The sequence below is a fragment of the Gymnoscopelus braueri genome (assembly GCF_963280865.1).
Source record: "Gymnoscopelus braueri genome assembly, chromosome: 8".
Taxonomy (NCBI): Eukaryota; Metazoa; Chordata; class Actinopteri; order Myctophiformes; family Myctophidae; genus Gymnoscopelus; species Gymnoscopelus braueri.
In genome coordinates, this window is record NC_137609.1 from 34,151,389 (window position 1) to 34,169,510 (window position 18,122).

General features: G+C 42.4%; 1 protein-coding gene across 1 annotated transcript in view; it reads right to left on the minus strand.

Moving 5' to 3' along the window:
• coro6 (coronin 6) overlaps positions 1-18,122 on the minus strand; it is a 28,814-nt gene that overhangs the window by 1,571 nt on the left and 9,121 nt on the right. The window contains exons 3-10 of the mRNA XM_080434812.1: positions 11,454-11,576; positions 5,042-5,171; positions 4,079-4,257; positions 3,606-3,725; positions 2,709-2,813; positions 2,178-2,323; positions 1,403-1,460; positions 420-647 (exon numbers count right to left, since the gene is read on the minus strand). Coding sequence (XP_080290938.1) covers positions 420-647; positions 1,403-1,460; positions 2,178-2,323; positions 2,709-2,813; positions 3,606-3,725; positions 4,079-4,257; positions 5,042-5,171; positions 11,454-11,576 — 1,089 coding nt within the window. The remainder of the gene's footprint in view (positions 1-419; positions 648-1,402; positions 1,461-2,177; positions 2,324-2,708; positions 2,814-3,605; positions 3,726-4,078; positions 4,258-5,041; positions 5,172-11,453; positions 11,577-18,122) is intronic.

Consider the following 18,122-nt stretch of genomic DNA (forward strand, 5'->3'; position numbering starts at 1 on the left):
AGTGTTCAACCATGACAGAAAGATGCATATTTGTCATATAAGGTAACCAAGGCATGATAAACATCAGCTAAATATAATATTATTGAATGTTGGCCGTACCTGTGGTCTGGCATGTTTAGCCCATTGAGTACTACTACTCACAGTACACATGACAGAACAAAAATAACCTATTACTTTGTCTATTATTGTGCATATTCTGTATTTTTGCATAGACTATAATGCCTAGCAACTTCGTAGCAGGCTCTGGTTTACATTGCAAGAGCGTTTGTTTAAGGGAGCTTGTTGGCAGGTTTTGCAATGGGAAACAGGTTAGTGCTAAACAACTTATTGCTACAGACGCTACTTCTGACAAGGGTTACTATTATGGAGAGCGGCTAGGCATTATGGACCATGTAAGACAACTGAAGGCTACAACTTACCGGCAGACTGTTGGCGTCGCAGGTGGACATGCTGCGACGGGTGCTGCGACTGGAGTCCAGAACGTTCTTCTTGGACACTTTTAGTTCGCGACTCTTGGGCGGTACGTAGCCCAGCCTCAAGGACACCAGGATGGGGTCGTCATCCCGGCCTTCCAGCCACTCCTCTGGCTCCATGGCTGGCTCTGGCCCTGCCGTGTCGGGGTACAGGTCATCCTGGAACAGGTCCGACTAGTCGAGAGAGGAAGGGCGGAGAGGGAATGAAGAGGTACATTTATTTTGTGTGTCATCGAATCACATGGGCACTGTTATTTGTTTACATAATGTCAGGGTGGCGATCGCATGCATGGACAAATTCCCGGCACGAAAGAAAAAAGGAAAATAAGACGGGTAAGGGGAAGTACAATGGTGCGACCGAGTGAGTACACAGTAAAATCCTCAGTGGGAATTGACAGTAAATCTGCAGTTTGTAAGTTTCATGTCCATGACCCGGGTGGATTGTAGCAGATCTACAAGCTTGTAGCGCGGCACTCTGTGCCACGCTATGAGCTTGTAGATCTGCTATTTTTGAATACCCAAAGTATAAAATATGGATAAAGGGGTTCAAATGATTGTGACGCTTTATTAACAAATTTAGCTGGGGAGCCCCTGGTAGCACATATAGGCTCTAATGCCTGACAGCGAGTCGCAAGTTTGATTCCGTCCTGCGCCCGATGACCTTTGCGTGTCACCTCCTTTCTCTCTCTCTTTCCTGTCACTCTATTGATTGATTGACTATCACAGTACTATCTGTATAAAAAAATATAAAAATGTATAAAAAAGTATAACAAAAAGTCTACTACTACTGAAAACTAAGGTGAAGAACAAGCGATTGTCTAATAATGAACGGTGAGGCATGGTTCACTGTGATTGGTCCACTTTTGTAGGGATACACACAGTGTCTGGCCTCTGTTGACCAAGGCTTGAAAATGTTTGTGTTTACGTACCTTTCTGGGAACTGTCATTGTGATCGGTTCACACTTCTTATCAAGGAGCTTGTACAACCTGAGAGGAGAGGAGAGGAGAGGAGAGGAGAGGAGAGGAGAGGAGAGGAGAGGAGAGGAGAGGAGAGGAGAGGAGAGGAGAGGAGAGGAGAGGAGAGGAGAGGTTTAAGCCATTAAGACCGGGAAAGAATCTGTGTCATTTTAGATTTCTTTGGTGATTCAAAAATAACAGATCTACAAGCTCATAGCTACATTACTACGAGCTTGTAAATGTGCTATTTTAGAAAAATCGAACTTTGAATATATATATTATTTTTTAAAGCAAACATTTTTAACTCAAATCTTTGCTTCTGGTGGGAGTCCCTGGAACAAAATATTTTGAGATGGGAGTCCGCGGCCAAATACATAATTAATAAGTTTGGGGGTCCTTGACATGAAAAACGTTTGACAACCACTGACAAACATAAGTTTTTTCAAAAAACTGTTAGGATTTAGAAGACATTATGTAGAATCCCCAGAAGCAAAGATTTGAATTAAAATGTTAGCTTTAAAAAATATATTGATGATACTGACATCATTACGATGGTGTCGCGTGCCGAAAATAACTTGTGTTAACTTGTGAGCTTGAAGATGAAGATGGGCTATTTCTGGCACACAACACCGTTATACAATGTTATAAATCAGACTTCAAAAAAAAGTTTAGTCTTGTCACAAAACTCTGGTCTGAACTAGGCTTTATAATGTGTCACATCATTGTACAGCAGGGTCAGTACGTTACCTGGCGATCTCACACTTGGTGACGTCCACACCTCTCTTAGGCATGAAGCCCATGCCTCTCTGTGGTTCCTTACTGCTGAAGGTACTTAGGTAGTGCACAAATGGAGGCTCCTCTGTTATCTCAAAGTAACGGATACTGCTGTCCCCCTACAAGCATGCACACACACACACACACACACACACACACACACACACACACACACACACACACACACACACACACACACACACACACACACACACACACACACACACACACACACACACACACACACACACACATGAATTAACATATGTACAATGTATAAATGTAAATAGCACAAATGCTTGTGAACATATTGTAGACACACATGGTATCCCTATTTGTCATACCACAAAGTATACACTGTAGGACCTTGGTGATTAAAGAAAGTGAAAACGTGTTTTCAGAGGTTCCGGTTGAAATAAACATACATTATGCTTACAAACATTTATAATGTTGGACTTTGTCAGGGAACACCTTGTCCATAATGAACCTGGCAGTGATTGGTACCTTTCCAGAGAGGTAGACCATGTTGGCATCTGGGTCATAATATGGTAACATGACTCCGTTGCTTGTGTCCAATTCCAGCAGTGCAATAGGATCCTCGAAATTAGTCTGTGGAGAGGACAAAAATATTATTAATGTTTTGGGGTAATTATATTGTATCAATATGGTTTAGTTTTATGCAAAGTGACCAAATTTTAAGATTATCATACAAGTTACTTGCATACTTTATTCTTTTTGAGGACTAAAATGTCTGGTTTTATTCAATATTGGAGGAATAATGGCAAAAATGTTGGTGTAACTGTAAAACGTACAAATAATTAAAAAAATGGGAAATTATCAATAAAACACCCAACCTTTTATTTAAAACTCACTTTACATTCTTGCAAATCTCAAAGTGCTACAGGATTTAAAAACAGCATAGGCAACCAAGCAATTACATGGGACCCTACTAGGCTAAACTAAAGGGTCAAATTAAAAACTAGGTAAAAACAGGGCATAGACAAAAAAAGGCCGAAGAATAATTAAGAAAACGCTTTGTTAAAAAGGTAGGTTTTTAGATAATTAAAAATGAAAAGGACCCCTAATAGGTCTGGATTTTACTAAGCGTGCACTTGTTTGCATGTGTGTTAATGTGTGCACATTTGTATGCACATGGCTAAGAGGGCATGTATGGTCATTCCAGATGTGTTACAGCATACAGTATGTGTGCACAGTGCATGCACAGTGCATGTACAGTGCATGTGCATTCAATGGACCACAACGGAAACAGCTGGTTCTTTTTGTGTTGTCCTTTTAGCATAACCTTCGACTGTACTACCTGTACTGTTAAAAACTGTGTTGATAAAGTATGCAATCAATCCATCAATGTACAGAGCATGCACAGTGCATGATGCCCATTACCGGGTCCCAGAGTCCCAGCTCTCTCTGGCTCATCCTCGTGAACCCTGTTGTGAAGATGTTTCCATCTCTGGTGAAGATAGCTCTCATTGGTCGAATCCCCTCGTGTGGAGCCAGACGTTCCTATTGGTCAAGCAGGGGAGGGGGAGGAGCCATCACCAAAGGCTAATTTACACTTTGATTTCATTGTCAAAAAGATACATACAAAGATACGTCATTTTTTGTCAGGGTTGAAAGGGACAGACAAACAACAGCATAGAAAACCGAGATTCATGACCCTCTCCACAGGGTGCGCTAAAAATGTCTAGTACCGCCTGATTTATACTTGGATGCTCACTGGTGTCACATACCGAAAATAGCAGATCGAAAAGCTCACAAGGTGTTGGGATGCAACGCGTTGTGTGCTTGTAGATCTGCTGTTTTGGTTGCGCAACACCGGAAGTATAAATCACCCTTAAAAATACCGACTGACTCACCGCGACCACCTCCCTCTTGCGGGGGTCGCAGACACGCAACCGTCGGTCCTTGCAGGTTGTGCAGAACAGGCTGCCGTTTCGGTTCCAGCTGACGTTGTAGATGAGGTCCGGGTGGTCGTCCATGGAGATGAGGGGCTCCCCCGTGCCCACGTTCCAGACAATTATCAGGTTATCACTGCCTGAGGGTGGAAGGAGGGCACATGGGAGAGACATGGACTTAAGGAGGGAAAGGATGAAGCTTTCTGTTGCAGGGACATATGTGAATATCTAAGGCTATGTTTACAATGGAAGCCCACATCCGATTTTGGGCCTATCCAGATTGGAATCAAAACAAAGAAAAGCTAAAACACATTGAAACAGATATTTGTGAATCAGATTTGAACTACATTCCTTGTTGGTGTGAAATGTGATTCGAATCAGGCTTCGAAAGAAGACTGGACACTCAGACACTGAAGCCTGATTTAAAGGTAGGGTAAGTGATTTGCTTTTGTTAAAATAAGTGTTAAATAGTTCTATATTCCGATAGTACTCATTGCCATAGAGTGTTTGTTCAGTAAAAGGAGTCTCCCATGTCTTTCCAGCTCTTTATTAAACCGAAAATGCATTTTCAGTGATCTCTCCTGATTGGCTTAAATATTGTCACCCCTGAAAATGTACTATATTCTGTTTACTAAAGAGCTGGAGGACCCCTGTGACCAAACAAACGCTCTGTTGCAATGATTACTATCAGAATATAGTACTTTAACCTTTTTAACAAAACTAATAATAATACATTTGATTTATAACGCACTTAAAAAATGTGCAAATCTCAAAGTGCTAGTGTGTGTGTGTGTGTGTGTGTGTGTGTGTGTGTGTGTGTGTGTGTGTGTGTGTGTGTGTGTGTGTGTGTGTGTGTGTGTGTGTGTGTGTGTGTGTGTGTGTGTGTGTGTGTGTGTGTGTGTGTGTGTGTGTGTGTGTGAATACCCGCAGTGAGTAGTATGTTGCGTGCGGTAGGGTGCCAAGTGATGATGCCAACACGTTTCGAGTGTCCCTCCAGGACCACGATGGGCTCTGTGATAGGAAGATTCAGGAGCTTATCTGGGATCTGCCACACCTAGCAGGACACACAAAACACTGTTACAGTACACACGGATGGACTATTGTGCATGGGTGCGTGTGCATGCATGCATGCATGTGCGTGTGTGGTGCGTGAGCATATGTGCGCGTGCGTGCATGTGCGCGCGTGCGTGTGTGCACGCCCGCCCACGCACAGTAAAATCCTACCACCACAGATTCTAACCGTGGTCTCCAACATGAGACACCAAAGTCAACCCCCGCTTGAAATATTGCACTTAATGAGCTTCAGGCAGTACTGCTTGTCAACAAGTGGATGTTCTACCCAGCACCAGGCTCTAAACGTCTCAATGGAAAAGTAGGACGTCCACCTCCAACCATAACATACTCTACCATTGGTTAAAATAACATTGGAATCATTAAACTAAGTTATGGATTGCAGCTTGGATTTAACACTGATAGTGGCTGAGGATTATGCTCTGTGTGTGTGTGTGTGTGTGTGTGTGTGTGTGTGTGTGTGTGTGTGTGTGTGTGTGTGTGTGTGTGTGTGTGTGTGTGTGTGTGTGTGTGTGTGTGTGTGTGTGTGTGTGTGTGTGTGTGTGTGTGTGTGTGTGTGTATGGGGGGATCAAATAGTTTAATGAGCGAATACAAATGTTACATAGAACGTACTCAGTGTTTCAATCCAAAAGTGCAAGGGCACCTACAGTAGATTTCACACGTTAAGGTGACAAAGCCACATTTCTGCATACTGCACGTGATATGGTTCATCCACTTATTTGGACGTGTGCCCTGGGATTCGAAAACAAACACACACACACACAAGCCGCACGCGCACACGCTGCTCTTAAACCCCTGGACTCGCCTGGTACGGCCCTGCACATAAACAGGTTCTAAAGATAGCCATTTTAAACCACAGATTTATACTTTGTCATATGACGGCGTCGCATGCTGAAAATAGGCATTCTGAAAGTTCACAACATATCGCGGATGCGACACGTTGTGAGATTATAGATTGGCTATTTTTGGTCCGCAACGTCATCATACAAACTACTAGGCTTTAGACGAAGATTAATCCCTCTCTGTGAAGTAAAGCGGGTGATATCACAGTTGGAGTGCCGCTTGCCGTGGTCCTGCTAACAGAGCCACTCCAGGACAGCTGCAAGCCACCGTCCACTTATAGCATGTTGTACGTAAAGATTAAAGTACACACTTGTTGTTCTACCACAAGGATAGCCTTTTTATAATTGTTCCATTAAAAGTATGGCTATACAAGTCGGCGCCGGCAGGCCACAATATGTGACAATGAGTGACGTGCATTAAAAAAACAAGTAAATGTCTTTAAATGTTATAATGCACAGTTCATAATAAACAGTCTTACATACACTCTCACTCCCCTCACTCCCACTGAATGGTGAATGCCCACGAACAGATACACGCACACAGATGCACCCACGTTCCTTACATTGTCCTTGTGATGTAATATATTATCTATAAACTCTCACACACATGCACACACAAAACAATGGTGACGTATCACTGTATATCCCTGCATCTTTAAGGTAAATACTAACTATCACAGTTTTGGGCCCAGCCACATACAGTAGTTATTACCATAACAACTACAGCCCATGGCAGCAGCCCAATTACTGTCAGCCTTATTTGTCCTCCATTGTAACAGGGCTGATTAAATGTACTTATTGATATTGGTCATAACTAGGCTGATGATGGAAAAATGTTTCAATAGTGATGAACATGGATAGCTATTTTGGTACTTTAAGAATGAGTATACATTGATATTGTTATCAATTACACTTATCTCCACCTGGCCAGAACAGCAGGGCGGCGATTATGTCAAGCTAATCTCAACTACAACACAGACCAGCATATGTGTGTGCACGCGTGTCGGACACAGACGGAGAAAGCGAGAGAGACAAGAGTGAAAAATGAAAGCTCACAACGTGTGGCGTTGCAAGATTGGCTTTTTCTGCAAAGATATTTAGTGTAGAGGCAGCGAAAACACGAGGGGGCCTAGACAAGTATGGAGCCTTTTTGGGAATCCGGTCAAGTATAGTGTTTAAGTGGTTAAAATCATGCCAAGTCTGAAGACGGAACAGCTGAAACACCTTTTCACTGCTATAGAGCACGTCGACGTGACACAGTTTCATGCTGAGCCATGCTGGTACAGTATGTGAAAGTATGCTGGGTCACAAACATTGAGCTTTTGCACAGACATGCACAGGCGGATGCACGGTATGCTGAGGTCTGCTATTGCACTGGTTCTCAAAGTGAACCACAGCGGTTCTTGTGGAGTTTCCAGGGGGTCTCCAGCAAACTGAGCAACAGTATTAACACTTCAATTTGATTTGATTTTACCGCTATTCGAAAATAGCCGATCTAAAAGCTTAAAAATCTTGACAAAACTTCTCTTATGGGGTACCTGACACAAAATCTTCTGAAATGGGGGTCTGCGGCCAAATACATTCGGATTCGGATTAAAAATGTTTGAGGACCACTGTGCTATTGTGTCATTTTAGTCCATAGATCCACAGCAGATACCGGTCCATGTATCCTACACATGTTTGTGTAGGTGACAATATGCAACACTACTTTTCGATGTGCTCATTTTCCTAAGATGTGTTATCATAGCCTGTCACTCTGGTTGCACTAGAATCAGGGTGCGATTTGAAAAAGAAAAAAACAGAGATGGGGACTTAGTATGACAAGTAGCAAAAATAGCTAAAAGGAAATGCATGTATTTGGTCTAGAAGCAGGGATAAAACATATCCCTATACATATATAAAAAATCACACCCAGTGTGAAGTGGGCGGTGTGGTCACAGTGGTCATCACAGTGATGGAAGTTCACTTAAAGAAAAGTAATATTGTGGACCAACCATTGTACACCCCTAACTAAAAAAAAACATAAATGTGTTTTTTTTAAGTGCATAGTCCTATTTATAGGGCTATGCACATGTGTCATGTGTTTCACTAGCCAATCACAGTCCTGAATAGAGTCAGCGGTGGCCAATCACGGTGCAGGGTTAGGGGGGTACAATGGTGGCCAATCACAGCGCAGGGTTGGGGGGGTACAATAGGTGGGGGGGGTACAATGGTGGCCAATCACAGTGCAGCGAATGTCGATGTCCAAACCTCACTTGTTTCACCGCCCAAAAATAAAAGACCAGAGAGGGAATATCAAAAGCAGAGGCATGGATTCCCCCCTGCCCCCCCCCCACCAATCCAATCCACCATATTTATAAAGCACATTTAAAACAACAGCGTTGAACCAAAGTGCTGTACACTCAGTAACACAAAAAATACTAAACTAAGAGCAAGACAATACACAATAAACGGGGAAGAAAACACATAGAGGGTGCAACATATAGACCCTTCGCCTAGTGGAAACAGCAACTCTCTGAATCATCGAAAGCAAAGGAGTACAAGTGAGTTTTCAAACGTGATTTAAACACAGGCCAGGTTTGAGACGCTCTAACATGGGGTGGAAGATCATTCCATAGTATGGGCGCTACAGCGGAAAATGATCTATCCCCCAACCCCAAAACATTGTCATCACATGCCCCAGACAGTCAGATAGACAGATGGAGGTAGGGCATCCTCCTGGAGGAGATTTACACTCCACTGGGTGCACCTTTATCTTTTCATCTGTGTTATGCTTACGATGCTCCCATTTGAACCCTCCCAGAGTTAATCACAGGATTACTATGGGATCATTATCACAGGATCACTATCACAGGATGTTACTGTTTAACCTCCAGTGTACAAATGAAGCCTTAAGAAATTATTCCCATGGACAAGTGTCCATTTCCTTCACACACAAGCATACTGAACACAGATGCGTCATACATGTTAAATAGATGTTTTTCCATCTATTTCCCCCAAATCACTTGACATGATAAAACAGCGACCCCAGCTGGAAAGCTTAAGACATTTCATGCTTGTGACAACTTTATGAATTACCATATTTCTTCTAGGGGTGTGAGTCAGACATACACAGTCAAATAGTCAATGTTGAATTACTATGAGAGTTGAATTAGGTGCTTATACACAGTGACACTGTTCTCTGGATTGTGTCACAACACACACACACACACACACACACACCCACACACACCCCCCCACACACACACACACACACACCCCCCCACACCCCCCCACACACACACACACACACACACACACACACACACACACACACACACACGTGTGATGTGCGGTGTTGAGACGGGTCAGAACCACAGGATTTGCAGGCTCTAATCCTGTAAATGAAGGCTAGACAAGATCAGACAAGGAACCACTGAACGTCATGGAATATGATGAACACCCACTGAGGGATGGAGAAGACACATGGTGTGAACACACTAATGTATTGATAGATGGGTTCTTCATCTGCCAGGCAGGCACGATGAACACACACACACACACACACACACACACACACACACACTGAGCTAAGGACCACCGGGCCGACAATTATCTGAGTCAGCTGCACACCAAATATTTGTCACACGTACTTTACTGTCTCTCTTTAGCTATCTCACACACGCGCACACGCACAAGCCACTCTCTATCTCTCTCTCTCTCTCTGTCACACAGACATGCACACACAAGGCTGTCATAAAGCAGTGAGAAGTGATAGTGATTTGTGGGTCCCACGGTTAAATGGGGCCTCACATTATTAATGTCATCGCCAGAATGTTGTAGCCACTTAAGCTGTGCATACTTTGTCATAGATGAATGGCAAAAAACAGCAGTACAAGCTCACATTTTTTAAAATATCCCCCAGTTTGACCCGATGAAGAGCCTTGGCTCGAAACGCTGTCATTGAATTACATTGGAGCAGATGAGTTTGCAGGTTTATTCTTTCTCTTCATGATCTTTCCTGACAATCTTTACTGCATGTCTCTCTCTCCCTGTTTCCTGTCTGTCTTCACTATACGTTATAAATAACGGCAGAAAAAGCCTATCAATGTTCAACATTGATAGGCATCAACATCAATCTTAATGAGGCCCAGAATTCCTGGCACCGGCCCTGCACGCACGCACGCGCTACACACGTTACACACATTTTGAGCAGTGTTTTGCCATGTATGCTTATATTATAAGTGACTTTGGGCTCGTTTTTCTGTAAAGTCGCTTGTAAATATTGGTAGTTGTGGGTTGCAGTTTTTTTGGGCTTGTTTCTGTAGTGTAGTTGCTTATTGGGTTTGCTTCCTAAATGTTTAAACCAGTGGTTCTCATTCTCAAACATTTTCATGTCAAGGATCCCCAAATTGATATGCATTTGGCCGCGGACCCCCATCTGAAACACTTAAGATTCTTTAAGATCTTTAAAAACATGATAAAAAATAGTAGATTTACAAGCTCGTTGTGCGCTGTAAGCTTGTACATCTGCTATTTTTGAAAAGCCAATGTATAAAATATGGATAAAGGGGTTAAAATGTATTAACAAAATGTTCTGGGGACCCCCTGGAACCCCCTCAAGGACCCCGGGGGTCCCCAGACCCAACTTTGAGAACCACTGCCCTACATATACTTTGTCATATGATGAATGGCAAAAAAAAGACAAAAAGTAGCAGATCTACAGTACTGCACAAAGCTCACATTATTGAAAATGTCCCCCAGTTTGACCCGAACGTCATAAAATTACATTGGAGCAGATGAGTGTGCAGGTTTATTCTTTCTCTTCATGATCTTTTTCCAACTGAGCGCCTCAAGCAAATGATGTGCGTATTCTGTTCTGTTAGTTTTCGTATGAAAATATTCCCCTGCAATGACCGTGGTTAAGTGTCAATGTTAATGAGGCCCAGAATTCCTGGCACCGGCCCTGCGCGCGCGTGCGCGCGCACATACACACACACACACACACACACACACACACACACACACACACACACACACACACACACACACACACACACACACACATATACATTTTGAGCAGTGTTGCCATGTATGCTTATTAAAAGCGACTTTGGGCTTGTTTTTCCATAAAGCCGCTTGTAAATATTGGTACTGTAGTTGCAGGATGCGATTCTTTTGGGCGTGTTTCTAAAGTGTAGTTGTTTATTTGGGTTTGCTTCCTAAATGTTGCTTAAACCAGTGGTTCTCAAAGATTTTCATGTCAAGGACCCCCAAATTAATATGTAATTGCCAATGTATTGCCGTATCCCCAACTGAGAACATTTTGTGTCAGGGACACCCACTTTTTTCCCAAGATTTCTTTGTGAAGATAGCAGAATAGAAGCTCACACCGTGTCGTAACGCGCAAAATCTGGCAACACTGATTTCGAGGTAGTCTTACCATAGCAGTGGTGTCCTCGGAGCCGCTGGCTATGATATTGTCATTGTGAGGGCACCAGTCGATATCAAGGACAGGTCCAGAGTGCCCCGTCACCAGCGGGTAGTTCTTATCCACGCGACCTGTCTGCAACACACAGCAGAAACAAAACTCCTTGTTAGATACAGTGTACATTATCTTGCACTGGCATTGCTACAAGTCTCATGACAAAGTGAAAACTCACACAGTCTAGGACTGTAAGCTACAATATCTCTCTCTGTATAACTGTGATAGAATCAATATTAGAATTGGTATTGGTATTAGTATTAATATTAGTATTAGTAAGCATAAATATTAATATTATTAGAAAACTACTAATTATGTAGAAGCTCTTTATAATAAATACTGAGCTACAATAAAAGCTCTCTTTTAAAATATGTAGCTAGTACACTGCAAGTTATTTACTGTAGTAAAAGTAGCTAGCTACATTGAAGCAACGTTGTACCTAATGCAGTTGGTAATGCGGCTGAGGACATGTTATGACATTGAGTTATTTAACAAAACATAAAACTGTGCAAAAGCTACAAATTATAGAAATTAGTGATGGTCAAATTGACCCCAAAACTCAGCTGTTGTGCAATTTTATGTGGATGTGCAACTGAAAATGTACTTTTTGTCAAGTTGGTACATGGTGGAAAAACTTCCATCATTCTGAAAGTAGTAAAGCTACCCACAAGGCACAAGCTACTGGGAAATGTAGTTAAACTAGTAGCCTAGCTACTTAAAGATAAGCTACTGGCCAACAACACTGGAAATTAGTACTAATATTAGTATCAGAGATATTAATTGTCTCCGCCAGGCAAGGCATGGCGAGAGAGTATGTTTTGCCCCCTGTCCGTCCGTCCTTCCATGTGTCCGTCCTTCTGTCTGTGAGCGGCTAATCTCCGCCACCGTTGGCCCGGTCGCTGTGAAACTGCGCACACACACTCCCTGGATGCCACAGCAGAACCTCTACCCCATATTTTTCACATCAGCCTGTCATAGCGCCACCATGAGGCCGACTTTTGCAAAACGCATTTTTTGATATTACTCCTACAGATTTTCTTCAAAAAAAACATGCAAATCGGTACACAGTATCTCTATAGCCTTGTGATCAACACGGATCTGTCCAATCTTCCATATTCCATCCTGATTGGCTAAGATTGGCTTCCAAAGTTTATCGGTGCAGTTTTTAGCTATAACTGCACCGATCTGCGTGCAACTTTGCATGCACACTCCTTAGAGGCCAAGGAAAAACCTTTGCCCTGCATTTTTCACATATGCCTTTTAGAGCGCCACCAGGAGGCTGAGTTTTGTAAAACAATTTTTTTGCTCTTACTCCTTCAGATTCTGTTAAAAAATCACGCAAATCGGTACACAATATCTCTATATAGTCATGTGATCAAGATGGATGTGTCTGATATTTCATATTCTATCCTACTTGGCTAACATTGGCTTCTAAAGTTTGCATGATAGGTCCGTTTTGAACAAAATTCCTCAAATCATGAACACAGTGTGCGATTTCCGTGACATTTTGCACATACATTCCCACTAGGCCGAGGAAGAAATGCCACTCTTTTCACATTGGCCTGTTATAGCGCCACCAGCTGGTCTAATTTAGCAAACCACATTTTTGGAACAAAATGCCTCAAATCATGAATGCAGTGTCCGATTGCCGTGCAAGGCCTAAGAAGAAATGGCACCCTTTTCACATTGGCCTATTATAGCGCCACCAGGAGGCCATAATAACCTACCTGACCTGGTGGAGACTTGTGCTCCGAGGAGCACTTTTTCTAGTTATTATTATCATCATTATTATTATTATTATTATACTATAATAGTATATATTCTAAACAAATAATATATTTACTTTGTTATTCCTTACTATTATTTCAAACTGTTGTGTATCTCCTCTGCTGTATAAAATGTTCTTGCTTCTTTTCCTTCTACTGTATGCAAGAGTCAAATTCCTCAAAGCAAACTCCTCACACACACACACACACACACACACACACACACACACACACACACACACACACACACACACACACACACACACACACACACACACACACACACACACAGGCTATTTTCGGTGCACGTCTGCACGACACCGGCATGCAACTAAGAATAAATCAAACATAACTCAAACCCCAACCTCTAAACCTAAACTCTATGCCTATAATCCTAATCCTAACCCTAACCCCAACCCGAATCTGTTCCTAGTGAGGACCAGGAAAATGGTCCTCACTATGTCTATTTCTCAAATTCTATTATACTTGTGGGGACATTTGGCTCTTACAAGTATAGTAACACACGCGCACGCGCACACGCACACGCACGCACACGCACACGCACACACGCACACACACACACACACACACACACACACACACACACAAGCGGTGTGTATTTATAGCTTAGTGACGGGTCGTTGAAAGGGGAGTTTTTCTTGTGGCCCATTGGGGACTCGGTGCAGGGGCGCTAGAGCCTAGCCTGCTGTGTATTAATAGCCTGTCTGTTCACCAGGCCCTCCAATATATTATGTCCATATGTCTGTCTGTCTGTCTGTCTGTCTGTCTGTCTGTCTGTCTGTCTGTCTGTCTGTCTGTCTGTCTGTCTGTCTGTCTGTCTGTCTGTCTGTCTGTCTGTCTGTCTGTCTGTCTGTCTGTCTGTCTGTCTGTCTGTCTGTCTGTCTCTCCAGCTAACCTGCCCTTTACTATCACACCAATTCCGCCTGCTGTTACAGTGACATTACACAACTCTTCTGACCTTGCTGAACCCATCCCACTGTAGATTTAACACTAAAGGATTTAACAGAGAGACTCATGTCAGGGTTAATTCAGAACCCTGTGATCTTTCATCGCAACGTTCTATCGCTTTGAGGTCATACAGTGTAACGTTAAATTTATTTCTGATCTCCGTTGTCATTATAGCCTTTGTCTATATGGAAGGACAACTAAAAAATGAATGCGGCAGTGTCCTATGTGCCCAAGGATAATTTGGAACGCAATGAGTTGTCAGAAACTGTATTCATACAAAATACAAAATTAAATACATTTCTGGTACATTTCCGGTACATGTCATTTAAAAATAGTGTTTAGAGAAGTTGTCAAAAAGCAAATTCATGTGGAATGGTTATTGTGAAAATACCAGTAAGATTATATTAAAAAAACGTTTATTTAATACACAGTATGACTTTAAATTTATGCTCCGTCGTACCATGGTGCCGATCTACAAGTTCACACTGTGTCGTATTGGGGTCAGAGTTGCACAGCTGTGCCAAACATTTTTTATTTCAATGTATATAAAAAGCACAAATCCGTTTTTAAGTCAGGCTTCTTGGAAAAGATTCAAAGTGTACGGTGGAGTGAAGAGATACTACATGTGATTTTTACAAACTGACTGATAGACATAAAATCACTGATGTATAAAAGTATTCTTGATACAGATACATTTCTGCTACTTTGGAATCAGCTAGACCATGGGTTCCCAAACTTTTCAGCCCACGACCCCAAAATAAGGGGGCCATTGACTCGTGACCCCACCCAAACCTGCAGGGGTAATTTATGCACATAAACTTGCACGTTCGGTGCGCATTTAAAATGTATTAAAATGGTAAAATGTAGTATTTTTTATCATTTTAGGTTGTATTTCATCCATTCTGTTGAATTTAAATTAAATTATTATTATTATTATCATTTTTATGACCCAAAATAATTTCGCGACCCCACCGTCAGTCTCCCGGGACCCCAAGTGGGGTCGTGACCCCAACTTTGGGAACCCCTGAGCTAGACATCACATGCAGCCACATTGCTATAACCAAATACAATGCTATTAACTATACAATATGCTTAACTTGTGTCTTTTTCACTTGAAATAAAGGCCCAAGCTGGAAGCCCTACACAGTCAAATCCTCCTCAGCGTTAATTTACCCCTTAGGGGTCCATTTGGTTCCATTTGTAGACTCTGACTTAAATGAACGCTGAGGACTTTACTGTGTACTCAATCTGTTCCTATGAACCAAGCTCTGCTCCAAAACTACAGCTGTCTGTGATCCGTGAGCTAGTTAGTTAGTTAGTTAGTGACTGTCCATTGAGTGGCATAACAAATACTTTGCACCCTGTCTGTTACACAGCAGCACATGTTCAGTATATGACACAAACTACACAATAGCTACATGACCAGGGGACTTGAGCACATCATTTGATACTATGCAAGGCAGGTGTCTGTCTCGTGTATTTTTAGCCAAAGTTAGGATCTATCGGAAGTCCTGGGAAACTTTAACATCCAAATGACTCAGCACTGCCTAATACTGTAGGTCTGTTCTGTCTGGCCTCTGTTGCTCTGTTCCCATGATTGGATTTTTATTTCAGTGACACAGTCATACTTCCCCAGGGTGTCTAAAACTTGGGCTTGGGGCCAAGAGAGGGGACCCCCTGCACTTAAAATAGGGTCCTTTGAATAAATTTGTGTCAAAGTAAACAATAACAACAAGAAACCTTCTTCCTGTGAGCTGTTATTGACCTGCGTCAAGAGCTGGTTGACGCCTGTCAGCCACAAGAGGGAAATATTGTTTGTAACCCTGTGTGCCTACAAAGGAAATCTAAAACCAACCTGGATTAAATGTTCATGCATTTTAAATATTGCGTATATTTTTCCTGTGCTCTCTTTCTGCCCTCAGCCATGTATGACAGAAACGTGATGCTGGCAGAGTGGGGGAGGGGAGGGCAACCCATGAGTATGGGCTGGAGAGGTGACTGACTGGGACAGGGAACACAGAGTTCTAAAGCCGTCTTGACTCTATCATACAGACAGGCAGGGAAACCCTTTCATGAACTCTGGATTAAGAGCGTCTGCTAAATGCCTAAACTGTAAAATGTAAACTGTAAACATGGTACATATCACATACAAAGTCATCTCAAAGTTATCATCTGGTTACATTTGTACACACTCTGAGTTGCAAATGGATACATTTAACAGTGAGGACTTTGCTGTTGTGTATATAAAGTTGAATGGAGCTAGAAGGGGAGTGGATCTCAGTTTAAGAAGCAGCATTTGAAGAGCTTGTTTGCTAAATTAAATATTTAATCCTTAAACTGTAAGTTCATTGGTCAATTATATCAATAAAAAACAAAGGATATGTTTCTCAATGGAGGATTTTAGTTTGCTACAGTAGTTTCGCCGCATATGCTAACTACAGTAGATCTACTAGTAAGTACCATGATCTTAAAAAAATCCTACTTCTTATTTATGACTGGACATCTTCGTGCTCCTCCTTTGCTCTCATAGCATATCAATAGTCCTTATAACCAGAGAACTGAGACGCATGTCTGTAGTAAACGATTAGATTAAGATTCAGATTACTTTATCCCAAGAAGGGCAATTCACCTGCAGCCTACCCAGTGGGCTGAGACTGGTAGCCTAGTTGAGTGGTTCTCAACCTGCGGGTTGGGACTCCCAGGGGGGTCCCCAAATGATTTTGGGGGGTCCCCAGATGATAAGCTTAATGTGCAACATTGTTTTCTCACTCAACAGTAAACAAACCAACATACAGTATATAAGTGTATACAGCATATCTGCACATTTCTAAAGTGACAATTTAAGGACTTTTAAGAACTTTTTAAATACAGTACTCCAAAAAAAATAAGACTAGAGTCAAAAGTAATCAACCAACTATACTATAAAGATTTTCAAACATTGTGAAAAATTGTGAATATTACCTGAGAAGAGACTAGACAAAATTGTGAAAATAGTCAACACAGGGCCGGACTGGGATTAAAATTCAGCCCTGGCATTTTGGTCCGAACCGGCCCGCCACCCCCCGGGCCGTTTTGTCAACGGGGGGGGGGGGGGGGCGGGGGGGGCACGTTTCACTGTTCCAGCCCAGCAACCCTATGTAAAGCATAGCCCCCCACCTAGGTTGCACATGAACTCTGCAGCCGCACTGAGGCCACTGCTGGAAAGCATCCCAGCCCAAACATTAACGTAACTAATAATTGGGCCGCGCGACCCGCGTTAAAAACGTCTTTCTTTTTTTTTTTTTTTGTGGCCCAGCGACCCACTGGCCCAGCGGCCCACCGGGCATTTGCCCGATATGCAAAATGGCCAGTCCGCCCTCACAATGCCTCGCAACGTGTAGATCACCTAGCATGTAGATACTATTTTCACTATATTTATCTGTAATGCCTCAACTCCTAGAATTCCAAGTGCTTGTCGGGGTGGGGGGGGGGGTTCCCAGTTGAAATATGATTATTTTGGGAGGTCACGTTCTGAAAAGGTTGAGAACCACTGGCCTAGTTGAGTGGTTCTCAAACATTTTCATGTCAAGGCCCTCAAATAGATATGTATTAGGCTGCGAACCCACTTTAGAGACAATGTTGTGCCTATGCTGAATTTCTGGACAAAGGGAATAGCCTATTTGTTAGAATTCCTTATATGAGCCTTAATTCTTCTATGGTAGTGTCTTATATTTGAACCAGAAAAGGCCTATAATCTAATCTTTTCCCTGGAAAATCCTCCTGGGTTCTAATTAATAAAATAAAATGTGGTCCAATCTGTATGGTAGAGTATGATAATACAATATAACCTATACAATTGGGGTGGTTATATTTTATCTCCCTGCTCTTCTATTAAGACATTTAGATTGTGTCA